Below are 15,237 nucleotides of genomic sequence, written 5' to 3'. Positions count from 1 at the left end.
TCTCCAAAAGTCTCCAATAACACCAGAAAAAGTCACTAGATTTGTCGCTAGTCGCTTTTTTGAAAATGTGTCGCTACAGGGGTCTGACAAAGTCGCTAAATTGGCAACACTGGAGGGGAGGTAATCCCTTCCAGTCTGACGTGGCTTTACCAAGGAAACCCACACGCGTGTCCTCTGACGCAACTGCCAATTTCAGGAAATATACGTCAATGGACCGTACCAAATCAGACAAACGGTGAGTCTCACCTCCAACGGATTATAAAATAGATGTGCATAAACATTATCATGAACATAACAGATCACCTTTATCTATGTTATGTATAAACAATAAAACTGATTTACGATACTGTGTGCTGATTTTTACAATCTTAGCTACGATAACCCCTTCCCAAGTGAAGTGTCTACGCCCAGAGACAGTGACGTGAGAGCCTGTTAGCGTTGATAAGCGCTTGCAGTTCTTCGTATTGCCATTAACGTGAGTCATCCTAGGAAGTGTGGTGAAGGGATATAGAAAATAAATATTGAACTGTTCCAGGGGATAGCTGAAATAAATGTGTCGCGGGGAAGGGATTCTGTAGAGTAGGCTGAGGTGGAAAGCAAACGTAACGCCTCTTGTCTGTGACTCACCCGCAAAACAGGTCTATTCTCCGTCAACTCTGTTTTGACTGCGAAAGTAGGTGTCCTACTGACTTTTGTTCTTGAAGTTGGCTCTTGTAGCACACCTGAATAGGCTAGCAGTGACAAGGGGAAAGAACAATAGCTGAAGTTATTCTCGAGGAGAGAATTATTTGGAGTGGACAAAAGTAAAATATTTTCGGTTTTACTTCTTGGTAATTCCCTTAAGTTATTTCATTTCGAGGAGAATGGATTTATTGCACTAATAGCCAGGCTATTTGGATAATTTTTGGGGGGATATCAGAGTGTTTTAAAGACTATTGTGTTCAAGTCGGTCACTTTCCAATCTTGTCCCCTTTCGGCACACAAAAAGGGAAAAGGGATTGCACTGTCAGAGAGAGCGTTGGAGCTCATATCATCTACTGAAATCTTCGTCTTTCCTGGATCATGTACCAGGACTACTCCGTGAACTACGACACCTCGTCCCGTGGCAGCAGCACTTCTCCGGCCCAGCCAGAGTCATTCACGAGCGGCAGCAGCACGATCGGCAGTCCGATCTCTACCTCAAGCTACCAGGTAACCAACGCAATATGTATTTTCTCTTCTCTCAAATGAAAATATTGATATTAACAACTATAATTGATTTAATATGAGTTTCATTGTATCGAAATGTCACTCTGCAGTTGTCTATGAATCACTACCCACCGACATACTTTTCGATTGGTAGGCGTAACTTCATGCGTAGCTACAGTATTGGCGAAGCTATAGCGCTGTGCGTAATTATCGGTGTGCAATGCAATAGAGGTGCATAATATCTTTCTAATATATTGCTGTGTATTTTTTTTTTTTGAGAAGCATTAACAATATTAGATTTAGATTGAATATGTTACTCCAAACTATAGCCTACTGCTGTATAACCTTTTTCTTTACATTTGGAAAGAGCGCGGCGCATTATCATGTGATATTACTCGAATCTGCTCGCGCTATAGCCTGTGATATTATCCCAATATTTTCCAGACTTGCTCTATGCAATAAGGTGAAACTTAATAGATTATATATATATGGCTCTGGCCAAGAAACCGGTGAGTGAAGTGCATAAAAAGGACAAAACGACCGAACCCATGACGGATTTATTTTGAATGTCATGAAACCTGACTGCAGAAAATTACTTATTGACAGGTGTTTATGTGTCATCTGAATTGCCATATACAATCAAGTATTGCACAGTTTCAGTACTTTAACACACACGTGTTGCACTGCTATGGGACTGTGCACCTGAAGTTGACAGGAGGCTTTATTGGAAAATACATATTTTGTAAACGGAAAATTAAACTTTAGAAAGTGTTTCAACTGTCTAGTCCACAGACAATGTAGGCAAAAGCATATTATAAGAACTTTCGAAAGAGTATAATCTGCTATCATGATTATCACACACAACAAACTGCATATAGGTTGCTACAGCATATTTGTCTATGCTAATTACACTCAACATTTCCCCTGCAAGATATGGATTTAAATAGAAGTGCTGAGGACATTTGGTAGGCTATTATTGGATCACGCCATACTTGGAATGCGTAAACCAAAGGGCTACCTTTTCCCTTGCACACTGGATAAAGGCTTTATTCATGCGCATAATTTGGTCACGGTGAACAAACACGCACTGATTCTCCCAATTCTTCTCAATGTTTTCTTGGCACAGAGATATGTCTCTGACCTGCTGATGATCAGTGCTAAAACTGTAAATCGAACAGTGCAACAAGGAATCTTGACTACGACTCCACATTAGTAGTTCTGCAACAAGGCCTATAGCGTCATTCAGTGGTGCTACGCTGTCTACAATATGGACAACCAGTCGAAGCTGATACGCCAAAGGGTTGGCTTCGACCCAAAGCTTCGAAGTTGTGTGTGTGTGTGTGTGTTGCAGATGGGCACCATGTAGTCACGCACTGGAAGATGTTGGCATAACTTGGAAACGGTGGGTTAAAATGCTTATGAAGCATCTCCGAATGCGCCCTCGGGGATGTTGGAGACTTTGGGGCTGGAATTTCCTCCAGATGCCCTATTGTGATTACATGACCTTATTTTACCTGCTTCCCTTCCTCTCATTCTGAGATGTGATCCTCAGTCGCTATCATTGAGGAACAACCATATATATAACCTAATTTACCTTTCAAATCCCATTCCCGTCAAATATTCACTTTTTAAGTTAAGAAGTATCGATATGTTTTAAGAAGGAGACAGAGAGACATGTTTCCAGTAGTTTTTATGTTGGCAGTATCACATGTACAACCTGCTGGCACATGGAAGGGAATCTACAGTTGAAGTCTGAAGTTTACATACACCTTAGCCAAATACATTTAAACTCAGTTTTTCACAATTCCTGACATTTAATCCTAGTAAAAATTCCCTGTTTTTAGGTCAGTTAGGATCACCACTTTATTTTAAGAATGTGAAATGTCAGAATAATAGTAGAGTGATTTATTTCAGCTTTTATTTCTTTCATCACATTCCCAGTGGGTCAGACGTTTCCATACACTCAATTAGTATTTGGTAGCATTGCCTTTAAATTGTTTAACTTGGGTCAAATGTTTAGGGTAGCCTTCCACAAGCTTCCCACAATAAGTTGGGTGAATTTTGGCCTATTCCTCCTGACAGAGCTGGTGTAACTGAGTCAGGTTTGTAGGCCTCCTTGCTCGCACATGCTTTTTTAGTTCTGCCCACAAATGTTCTATAGGATTGAGGTCAGGGCTTTGTGATGGCCACTCCAATACCTTGACTTTGTTGTCCTTAAGCCATTTTGCCACAACTTTGGAAGTATACTTGGGGTCATTGTCCATTTGGAAGACCCATTTGCGACCAAGCTTTAACTTCCTGACTGATGTCTTGAGATGTTGCTTCAATATATCCACATAATTTTCCTTCCTGATGGATGATGATGCAATCTATTTTGTGAAGTGCACCAGTCCCTCCTGCAGCAAAGCACCCCCACATCATGATGCTGCCACCCCGTGCTTCACGGTTGGGACGGTGTTCTTCGGCTTGCAAGCGTCCCCCCTTTTCCTCCAAACATAACGATGGTCATTATGGCCAAACAGTTCTATTTTTGTTTCATCAGACCAGAGGACATTTCTCCAAAAAGTACGACCTTTCTCCCCATGTGCAGTTGCAAACCGTAGTCTGTCTTTTTTATGGAGGTTTTGGAGCAGTGGCTTCTTCCTTGCTGAGCAGCCTTTCAGGCTATTTTGATATAGGACTCGTTTTACTGTGGCTATAGATACTTTTGTACCTATTTCCTCCAGCATCTTCACAAGGTCCTTTGCTGTTGTTCTGGGATTGATTTGCACTTTTCGCTCCAAAGTACGTTCATCTCTAGGAGACAGAACGCGTCTCCTTCCTGAGTGGTATGATGGCTGTGTGGTCCCATGGTGTTTATACTTGCGTACTATTGTTTGTACAGATGAATGGGGTACCTTCAGGCGTTTGGAAATTGCTCCCAAGGATGAACCAGACTTGTGGAGGTCTACAGTTATTTTTCTGAGGTCTTGGCTGATTTCTTTTGATTTTTTTCAGCAAAGAGGCACTGAGTTTGAAGATAGGCCTTGAAATACATCCACAGGTACACCTCCAATTGACTCAAATGATGTCAATTAGCCTATCAGAAGCTTCTAAAGGCATGACATCATTTTCTGGAATTTTCCAAGCTGTTTAAAGGAACAGTCAACTTAGTGTATGTAAACTTCTGAACCACTGGAATTGTGATACAGTGTATTAGAAGTGAAATAATCTGTCTGTAAACAATTGTTGGAAAAATTTACTTGTTGTGGCCAAAGTAGATGTCCTAACCGACTTGCCAAAACTATAGTTTGTTAACAATACATTTGTGGAGTGGTTGAAAAACAAGTTTTAATGACTCCAACCTAAGTGTATGTAATCTTCCGACTTCAACTGTATGTGCTCGCTACAATTGCCAGGTTGTTCGTTCATACACCGGTGTTCTAATCTTATTTCGTATAATGGACATAGTCTGTTCAGATCTCCTTTAAGACGAATGTGGGAAGTGTGACTCATTTTTGTAGGCCTATTAATGAGTTGAGTGGAAGCCTTAAGGCGTGCGCCAATTTTACGCGCAACTTTATCAGCTGGATTTTGTCTTTATGACGGTATCTGCTTTTGCTAAATGGAACCTGTTGACGTGCAGAAGCACAATAGCTGGACTGGTCATAGAGTTAAAATTGGTATTTTGTGTGTGATAATCAAGTTCGTAAATTCACTCTGGCTATCTACTCCGATTTCAGAGCACTCTCGTCTGAGTGTGCCAGAGCGCAGAATAACTGATGAATTTACGAACGCTCAACACCCATTGAATATGGCTGGTGTCAGTAAACATCGGCAAAAAAGCTTAATTAAATTGTTGCCAGCAGTACAGTTACAGTTACCAATGCTCTGGATAACATGAAAACAGCCTAACCAGCTCTGCTAGGGAAAGTAAAATGGTCAGAGTGAGGTGCTCTCTCATTTATGTCTAGAAGTAGCTAGCAAGCTAGCTAACTTTAGCCAGTTAGCTTGTGTACTTGACTGAGGTTGTAAGGTCAGAACGCTCGGATCAACCCTACTCCTCGGCCAGAGCGTCCTGTGTGCGCTCTAAATGCTCAGAGAGCGAAACGCTCTGAATTTACGAACGGACAATCTGACAACGCTCTGAATTTACAAACGCCCAGAGCGCACTCTGAGTGTTCTCTGGCACTCCAGAGTGAATTTACTAACGCACCCCAAATGACCATATGGGTTACATCAGCTTCGAGGTAATCAAGCATTGCCATTGGTTCTCTCTCTACAGTGGAAGGGTTTAGTATTATGCAGGCAAAAGTTCCTGAAAGTTTACATCTTCCTTTAGTTTCCTGGGCGCGGAGGACAAGTATTCAGTTTTTTTCTCTTACAGCAGTGGCCCAGTGCGTTATTAAGGACCAGAATCTGGGAAAGCTGGGAAAGGGGGCAACACGTGTGGAGCTGTTTACCGGCACACAAGGCACTAGGACTGAAGTGATAGCCTATGGGAGACAAATCACAAATCCCGGGGCCAGGAAACGCGTAGGCTACGTGTTGTATTTGGACCCTGCACCTGGAATTGTGGACCGTGTTTCCAAACAATGGTGCTTCAAGCAATTTTCTGGCATTTTAATTAGTTTACCCACAGTCGATTTAACCTATTGTCTCTAAAATCAAGTTTGCACAACCGCCTTCCTTGAAGTATTTTCATATCCCCCCCTCTTTACCAGAAATGCCTGTCATCTCCGTGTGGCAACAGTCACCGCAATTTATTGTAACCAACCATTACATTACTCCATTTATAATTCTACCTTCTGGTTAGTTCGCCGCCCCTGGGATTTATGAATGCAATGGAATTTTCACTGTTGCCTCACTTCTGGAATGTATTGGCGGGGGACCAGGCTTTCCTCTCTAGCCTAATATAACGCCGCTTCAGCTTTACTGGAACTGATCGTTTTCCGCACATGCTTTTACATATCCCAAACATGACTCACCACAAGGACATCATGGATGAATTGACCCCCGGGTGATAGCCAACCGTGTGACTGCATAAAGCAAAAACATTGCTAGTCTCTTCATGTTCTATGTTCAATGAACAAATAGTATCCAGACTATATCGGGTTGGCTGATGACACGCATCAATCACTTTTCCCTCTAGTCACTCAAGTGTGTCAGTGGACAGGCTCACTGGCGTCATATCCTTGCCTTTAGGTCAATATCATTATACCGTCAGAATATTGTCCTATCACCCCAAAGGTGCCTCATGAGGGCTTAAGCCATAAGCTTTATTTAGTAGGCCTCTACTATATTTTGCTTCACTTCTGTGCTGTCACTCACAATGTTGGGAAAATTGATCACTGTTTGAGCGTTGTAGTCTTCAGATACCCAAGTAACCTGATGTCTTATCTAACCTATTTATCTAATCTATTTGAATAGATAGGCTACACTTGCATATGGAAAGAGATGGGCCTATCCAGTGATATCAGTGCCAATGCAAAACATCATGATCACATTTTCTGACGGGTATAAACGAGTCATCACACCTTTGTCCTTTCCCCAGAGAGGTGTACAATTCCATACCATGTTGCTCACCAGATGACTTGCTGGTTGACGCAACTACTTCTCTCCTATAGCCGTAGTATGATGGAGGCAGCAGCAGCACTACGGGCATTCCCCCCATGATTCACTGAATGTCACTGACTGCCCCTCTGGGGGTTAAACGGTGTTTGTGTGTGGAGTCAGTGATTCACTACTAGGCTGCAATGCAGAGGATGTGTGAGTATGATGAAGGGTGGGTGGCCAGTGTGTGTGTGTGTGTGTGTGTGTGTGTGTGTGTGTGTGTGTGTGTGTGTGTGTGTTCAAAGGAGTTAAGCTACAGGACTTGGAAATTGATAGCAGAGTCAAATGGCCTACATGTCAAGTGAAATTTTTTTCCTCCTGTTGTAACAAGTGAAATAAATAAACAACATTCGATTTAAGCAAAAAATAAATACATGGAAATTGAGATATGTGAAATACACACCATTTTGTTATGTTACTCCAATACAATGGGATTTTCCTTGAGTTGAAGACACAGAACTTCTCCCTCATTGACTCTTTGCCATGCCCTGCCCCAGAATTTTGGGCAACCAATCGCACCGCTCCAATGGATAGTCGAGTCCAACACCTGGACAAGGACAAGCTCACTTTTAAATGGCATGAAAGCCTGTGAAGGCTATGGCGATAAACAGAGTTTTCTTCAAAAAAGTAATTGTTTAAATGGCTAAATAATTTAACAGTGCAGCAGGAGTAGCTACTTGCTACTGTGATAACTGAAATTCAGAGTATTTTTCAAATCCAAAATTATACTTTTGTTACATTATTTGCTAGCTCAGCTGGTTAGCTAGCACTCAGTCTCATTGACCACCAAATGTTGCTAACACTAGCTAGCTAGCCTTTTAATATATATTGTTTTCTCAAGATGTATGTTAGCTAGCTAAGTTAGCAATGTTATGAATACAACTCCCATCTGCTGTCGACATGAGGATACGATTTGAGAGCACTAGTTAGCTACAAAAGTGGTTATAGCTTTGACTGCTTGCTGACAGTGAATTCAGAGCCATTCAGTGGCTAACTACACTACAAACATAATTTTACCAGCTTCCTGTGAAGCAATTGTAATGACAGTCCACCACAACATACCCAAGAGTTTCCTGATTAGTAAGGAGTACTCTGTGTTTAATTTCAGTGTGTATTAGAAATACAGTTAGAGATTTCGCCAGTAGCTGAATTGGGCTTCCCGGGAAAATGTTGTCAGAGGTTGCAACAGTAAGCAAAGGGTCAATTGTCATCTTGAAAACATCCACTCACCATTTCTCTCCCTCTCTGCCCTCTTTTTGTCCCCCTCTCCCCACCTCCCTCTCTCTTTGCTACCTTTCCTGTATCTAGAAATACCGGGCCGACATGCCTGGCTCTAGCAGTGCCTTCATCCCCACGATAAACGCCATCACGACCAGCCAGGACCTGCAGTGGATGGTGCAGCCCACGGTGATCACCTCCATGTCCAACCCGTACTCACGTTCCCACCCCTACGGCCACCACCTCTCCAACAGCCCCGGGCTCCTGGGTCACACCACCCTTGCACGCCCGGGTGTCATACGCTCCATTGGGGACACCCGCGGAAGACGAAGGAGAGATGAGCAGGTGAGGACCAAAAGTGTACAGATGCGTGTGTTCAAAAGTGACTTATGTCTGGCAGTGTGGAGAGCACCGTGTGGTAGCAAGAACAATTTTGAAATGTCTTCTAACACTGTAAAACAGTACAGTGAGTTATACTATCAATGTCCCAAGATGTGAGGAATTTGGCGATATTGAAGATGATGGCTTATAGTTGTGAACCCAAAGCTTCTCTACTTTGCGCTGTTCAGCTTAAGTGTGAATCACAACTCACAGTGTGTTCTTTTTGCTCTCAGCTTACCCCTGAGGAAGAGGAGAAGAGGAGGGTGAGGCGCGAGAGGAACAAATTGGCAGCTGCCAAGTGCCGCAATCGCAGACGAGAGCTCACCGAGATGCTCCAAGGGGTGAGTTAGACAACTGTTGTGCACTTGCTGTACAAACAAAGCACCAAAGCATGAAAAGGGAAAAAAATTATTCCCTTGTGCAGGACAATTTCGTGTTCAGCTCGATTAATTGAAGAAGGCACAGCAATGCTGAAACATTGGTGGGTTTTTTACGCAATAAATTACTCTCTTTATTTGTTTTTATAGCTTACAGTTATTCTCCGTTGGTCAGCACCTCTACATTAAGTGATGTACTCTGGGTGTGCGGCAGCTCATGCTTTTTATCAGCTCGGTTCATTAACAGTTCTCAAACAGTGTTGCACGTATTTATGTGTCGACCTCAAACAAGAACCGTGCGTTACTGGTTTGTCTAGGTCTCTAGGAGGGCTTTAGCTAATAGGTCTAAGCAGTGCTGACAGAAGACAGTGGATATAAGGGTTTTTGTCTGGGTGCAGACAGCTGTAGACATGGGCAGGGCTGGGCCCTAATCCTTCTAGCCAAGCAGACGGCACTATTTAGACTCATTAGCTCAATTACAAAAGAAACAGGAAAGGAATGTGCTGCAGGCGGCTGTCATTATGAATGGGAGATATTTTATAAAGTGGGAGTTCCATCTCTCATCTCTTACTATCCCACGCAATTTTGACGAATTCACGGCTACACCCTCCAACTCCCCCAAACTGCTTCCAGCAAAAACGCCTTCCCTTCACCACCACACACCACTCTTTGTTGAATTACCAAATAAGGAAGTGTCATATTCCAACCATGTCAGGAAACGTAACTTCTTTCTTTCTTTCTTTCTTTCTTTCTTTCTTTCTTTCTTTCTTTCTTTCTTTCTTTCTTTCTTTCTTTCTTTCTTTCTTTCTTTCTTTCTTTCTTTCTTTCTTTCTTTCTTTCTTTCTTTCTTTCTTTCTTTCTTTCTTTCTTTCTTTCTTTCTTTCTTTCTTTCTTTCTTTCTTTCTTTCTTTCTTTCTATCTTGTTCTATTGCTCCTATTTTTGGGGTGGTATCTGCTCTTTGCTAGTTTGTTTCCTACTTCCTCATAACTTTGTCTCTGACACAAACATTTCAGACAGGCCTGTGACTTATCTGTTTTCTGCCTGCCCCATCTGGTGACTACAGGCTTCTAAGGGTCTGTCTTTGTCTGATGGGGCCGTGGCACATTAATAACACATTACGCTAGAGGAAACAAGCTGCGTTTTGCCTGTTATATCACGTACCTCCATCTGGGAACAACAAAAACCTTAAAACATTTGTGCTTTTTTGTTTGGACAAAGTTGTAATAGGAATTACTTTTAGAATCAGGATAACGGTCAAACCGGAATGTCAGGTATTCTGACAAATTTAGGTTTGAGTTCAGGTCATTTAGGGGCAAGATAGCCCAGATGTTTATTGATTGCCCTTTCACTGTATCAACTATTTTCCTGAGCAAACGTACAGTGCCTTTAAAAAGTATTCACACCCCTTTACTTTTTCATCATTTTGTTGTGTTACAGCCTGAATTTAAAATTGAATAAACTTAGTTTTTTTGCCACTGGCCTACAGACAATACCCCATCATGTCAAAGTGGAATTATGTTTTTAGAAATGTTAAGTTAATAAAAAATGAAAAGCTGAAATTTCTTGAGTCAAGAAGTATTCAACCCCTTTGTTATGGCAAGCCTAAATAAGTTCAGGAGTACAAATATAGAACTTGCATGGACTCTGTGTGCAATAATAGTGTTTTTAACTCCTGAGTGGCGCAGTGGTCTAAGGCACTGCATCGCAGTGCTAACTGTGCCACTAGAGATCCTGGTTCGAATCCAGGCTCTGTCGCAGCCGGCCGCGACCGGGAGACTCATGGGCGGCGCATAATTGGCCCAGCGTCGTCTAGGGTAGGGGAGGGAATGGCCGGCAGGGATGTAGCTCAGTTGATAGAGCATGGCGTTTGCAACGCCAGGGTTGTGGGTTCGATTCCCACGGGGGGCCAGTATAAAAAAAAAATTATGTAATCACTAACTGTAAGTCGCTCTGGATAAGAGCGTCTGCTAAATGACTAAAAATGTAAAAAAAAAAAAAAATGTTAACATGATTTTTGAATGACTACTTCATCTCTGTACCCCAAACATACAATTATCTGTAACATCCCTTAGTCGAGCTGTGAATTTCAAACACAGATTCAACCACAAAGACCAGGGAGGTTTTCCAATGCCTCGCAAAGAAGGGCACATATTGGTAGATTGGTAAAAATTAAAAAAAGCAGACATTGAACTTCACCATGCTCAAAGTGATTTATTAATTACACTTTGGATGGTGTATCAATACACATTTTTTACATTTTAGTCACACAGTTACTACAAAGATGCAGGCGTCCTTCCTAACTCAGTTGCCGGAGATGAAGTAAACCGTTCAGGGATTTCACCAATGGTGACTTTAAAACAGTTTAATGGCTGTGATAGGAGAAAACTGAGGATGGATCAACAACATTGTAGTTACTCCACAATACTAACCTAATTGACAGAGTGAAAAGAAGGAAGCCTGTACAGAATACAAATATTCTAAAACATGCATCCTTTTTGCAACAACGCACTAAAGAAATACTGCAAAAAAATGTGGCAAAGCAATTAACTTTTTGTCCTGAATACAAAGTGTTATTTTGGGGGCAAATCCAACACAACACATTACTGAGTACCTCCATCATGTTATGGGTATGCTTGTAATCGTTATGGACCGGGGAGTTTTTCAGGATAAAAAATAAACGTAATGGAGCTAAGCACAGGCAAAATCCTAGAGGAAAACCTGGTTCAGTCTGCTTTCCACCAGACACTGGAAGATGAATTCACCTTTCAGCAGGACAATAACCTAAAACACAAGGCCAAATCTACACTGGAGTTGCTTGCCAAGAAGACAGTGAATGTTCCTGAGTGGCCGAGTTACAGTTCTGACTTAAATCTACTTAAATCTATGGCAAGACCTGAAAATGGTTGTCTAGCAATGATAAACAACCAATTTAACAGTGCTTGACGAATTCTGAAAATAATAATTGGCAAATGTTGCACAATCAAGGTGTGGAAAGCTCTGGAACTACCCATAAAGACTCATGGCTGTAATCGCTGCCAAAGGTGCTTCTACAAAGTATTTACTCAGGTGTGTGAATACCTATGTAAATGAGATATTTATGTATTTCATTTTCAATACATTTGCAAAAAATTCTAAAAACATGTTTTCACTTTCTCATTATGGGGTATTGCGTGTAATCCATTTTGAATTCAGGCTGTAAAACAACAACATGTGGAATAAGTCGAGGGTTATGAATACTTTCTGAAGGCACTGTACACTGAAATATAATGTGCAGTGGGTTCTTTTTGGGAAACAGCGCACTCTAGTGGTAGCATTAGGTGATGCAGAAACTCACCAATGTAGACCTTAAACAGTGGTTGGGGCTTTGCTGTCTACTCCAAACACCAGTATTGTAATTGATCTGAATATCAACCCTTCAGATACTGAAGATAAAAGGTTGTCCTTATCAGCTGTTTTGTTTGTTTGTGGTTTCCAGGAGACTGAGGAGCTGGAGGAAGAGAAGGCTGATCTACAGAAAGAGATTGAGACACTGCAGAAAGAGAAGGACAAGTTGGAGTTCATGCTGGTGGCCCACAACCCCATGTGCAAGCTTCCCCCCAATGATCGCCACCAGGGGGGCCACCACCAGCAGCAGTGTGCCCCTCTCCCCCTGACCATGCGCAACAGTCTGGGCCCCCGAGGCCCCATCAACCCCGTGGTGGTGAAGCAAGAACCGCAAGAGGACGATGTGGGCGGCAAGTCCCAGCACTCTGTCATTAAGCCCATCTGCCTTGGGGGAGGCGGTGGGATCTTCTGCGATAGCGACAGCCTCAACACCCCGGTGGTGGCAGCCTCCACCCCAGCATCCACACCCAGCGCCCCCAGCCTCATCTTCACCTACCCCAGCATGCTGGAGCCCGAGAGCCCCTCGCCGTCCTCCGAGTCCTGCTCCAAGGCCCACCTGCGCAGCAGCAGCAGCGGGGATCAGTCTTCGGACTCCCTCAACTCGCCCACCCTCCTGGCCCTCTGAGCAGGGACAGTTAAGGTGGGGTTGTGGGGGAGGGCGAGGGCGAGCAGCGCCCCCTACCGACTTGGCAGACAAATCACACTCAAGCTGTTTCCTTGACACCAGGAACCCTCAAGGGCTGAGCCGCTTTTTCTTCTCCTACGCTTCAGTGTGATTGTTTTAATACCCAGTGTGTGCACCTGTACCAGCCAGTGTCATCTCTTCTTCATTTAAACTCCAGCATATCAATTTGCTTGTTGAACAATAAACAGATGACATGGAGGTGAGAAATGCCAGCAAAGGCAGTTATATGAGGAGAAAACTGTGGAAAGCAAGACGTTATTTTTAGATCAACATTAAGAAAAGCCATCTGGTGATAGTTGCACTCTCCTACGATCAATAAATCACTAAATGAGAGACAGCATTTCCTGACATCCCTCCTGTTTTGAAGGAGGGATACAGAGAAAAGAGAGATTTCAAAAGCAGACTTATCTTTTTCTTGATTTTTTTTCTCCTCCCTCTCCGAGGAACTGTATTTGGTTTATGCGCTCATAAACTTTATTTCCAACTCTACTTGTATTTATGGCCTGTGCTAATATTTTTCAAATGTTTGTCCTTGCGTTCTGATGTTGTTGTCTTCTGATCTGCCTGTAGAACAGCAAAAGGTTCACTGGGTGAGCCGCAAAGCCTCAGTGTCTCAAAGGAAAAGAGCCAATTTTTACTCAATGCCTAGTTCCTCAACAGTCCACTCCTAACATTGATCATAGTATCGATGGCCATCGTATTGATGTGTGTTTTCCTCAGTAATGTACCTGAACTTTATTACGTGTTTATTACAAGTTTGTGCAAATTTACATTGATGTCAGGGATTTCTCTTCTGTGTGGTGGTTGAATACAATTTTTTAAGGAGCAGCACGGGAAGCATTGGGGCTTAAATGCTGGAGTGATATCTGAGGAGAAATACCCTTCTACTTCTAAAATGATGTCATTCACCAAGACAGTTTGACCAATGAGGTTATTATGACCAACTCCTTATAGCCCCACTACTAATGGAAAGTTCAACCAGACACTCTAGAGCTTGATTGAAAGTCATCCATTTGTTTTGTATCGGCATAATTTATTCCTCTCGCCTGTAACCCAAGCTCTGGCTTTGTCAGAAAAAGGGGATTGGATATTGCCCAGCGATCTCAATATTCCCATGCAGCAGGGCAGGTTTCGAAACCAAAAACAATACATCTGTATATCGTTTGTACTGAAGGAGTGGTCTGGTTGAACTTTTCAGATGCTACTGTGGTGTGAAAACATGGTAATAGTAATAACACTGACTACATCATTTTGTAATAATTGAATCATTATTAAGGGGCAACACCAATATGTGGGCAGGTGACCCTATATATCAACTAGCACATTGAAACCTGTTCACTGGCCTTTGTGTAGCCGTATCAGACCCATAGCAAAGCCAATGCACTTTCCAATTCCTTTTGACTGATGGGACAAACGAGATTCTCTTTACAGCTGGCCTGAGGTGGAAGAGGGATGTCTTGAGGAAAATGGTAAAAGAAAACACTCTTATTTGTTTTGTATGTGTGTGTGTGTGTTTATGGGACAGGGGGTTAAGGATACAAAGCACTGAAATGGATAGAATTGCAATATTTCAGACATATTGTTTACTTCAAACATTCCTTACATGGTCAGTGGAGTCATGACCTTTGTGGTGATCACAGGACAGAATCATTTCTGTTGTTGTGCTGGGTGCAGCAAATAAGACAAAAAAAGCATTGCTGCTGCTGTTGTGGACTAGTCTCATCACTTATTGATCTTTGTTTGGATGGTTACAGTATCACATGACAGCATTTGGACAACAACTCCTATCATGCATTGCGATAAATTGCAGACCAAGGAAAAAAAAGATACCAAAATGTAATTGTCGGAGAGAGTTTGTTGTCCGTTCGAGTCTTTAGAACCCCCTTAAAACACTTAGGGAAGCTATCGACTTTAGATATTCTACTGTACATGTCATCTGCTATATGTCTTCTGTTTTTGACATCTATTTCTTATTTTTCCAAATGCTTTAACTGTTTAAAATGATTCAAAACAAACAAAAAACAGCAATATGTATCGCAGTGTTTGTTCATTTCGTAATTCAATTCAATAATAATAATAATAATAAAAAGCATTTTCGACAAGGAATTCTTGAAAGCTGTTATCGACCTGTTCATCATTATGTGTTCACAAACAGTGTCCATGGGCAATGCAGTGTCCTTATTTTTGTCTCTCTGAACATTAGGCACATTTGATTTGAAAGGCGGCGTACCCCTAAATTAGGGCTTGATTCAATCCGTATCGCAGAAGATCCGGGGTATAGCAGGATTTAAATGTAAAGGCAATGTTCCCGCATTCGTGGAGACTGCATTCATGGTAAACACTGTATATGTCGGCTCAATGGGAAATTAGGCTACCTTTTTCAATTTCAATCGTGCTATACCGCGGATCTT

At 42.2% G+C, this 15,237-nt stretch overlaps 1 protein-coding gene across 1 annotated transcript; it reads left to right on the top strand.

The window, feature by feature from the left end:
* Nucleotides 1–291: 291 nt before the first annotated feature.
* Nucleotides 292–14,945, top strand: LOC311145598 (fos-related antigen 2-like). Its single transcript, XM_084181883.1, has 4 exons — nt 292–1,191; nt 8,089–8,343; nt 8,613–8,720; nt 12,233–14,945. The coding sequence occupies exons 1-4, from the start codon at nt 1,063–1,065 to the stop codon at nt 12,764–12,766; spliced, it is 1,026 nt and encodes a 341-aa protein (XP_084038009.1). The 5' UTR covers nt 292–1,062; the 3' UTR covers nt 12,767–14,945.
* Nucleotides 14,946–15,237: the final 292 nt, after the last annotated feature.

The sequence above is a fragment of the Coregonus lavaretus genome (genome assembly GCF_964263955.1).
Source record: "Coregonus lavaretus genome assembly, chromosome: 18".
NCBI classification, from domain to species: Eukaryota; Metazoa; Chordata; class Actinopteri; order Salmoniformes; family Salmonidae; genus Coregonus; species Coregonus lavaretus.
The sequence above is the reverse complement of the archived record's forward strand: the minus strand, read 5'-3'. Positions and strand labels throughout refer to the sequence as shown.

Excerpts from the sequence above, each read along its gene's own strand:
- LOC311145598 (XM_084181883.1), top strand. The coding sequence starts at position 1,063 with ATGTACCAGGACTACTCCGTGAACTACGACACCTCGTCCCGTGGCAGC. Across the intron at positions 8,344-8,612 it reads GACGAAGGAGAGATGAGCAG|CTTACCCCTGAGGAAGAGGA; the intron begins GTGAGGACCAAA and ends TTTTGCTCTCAG. Across the intron at positions 8,721-12,232 it reads TCACCGAGATGCTCCAAGGG|GAGACTGAGGAGCTGGAGGA; the intron begins GTGAGTTAGACA and ends TGTGGTTTCCAG.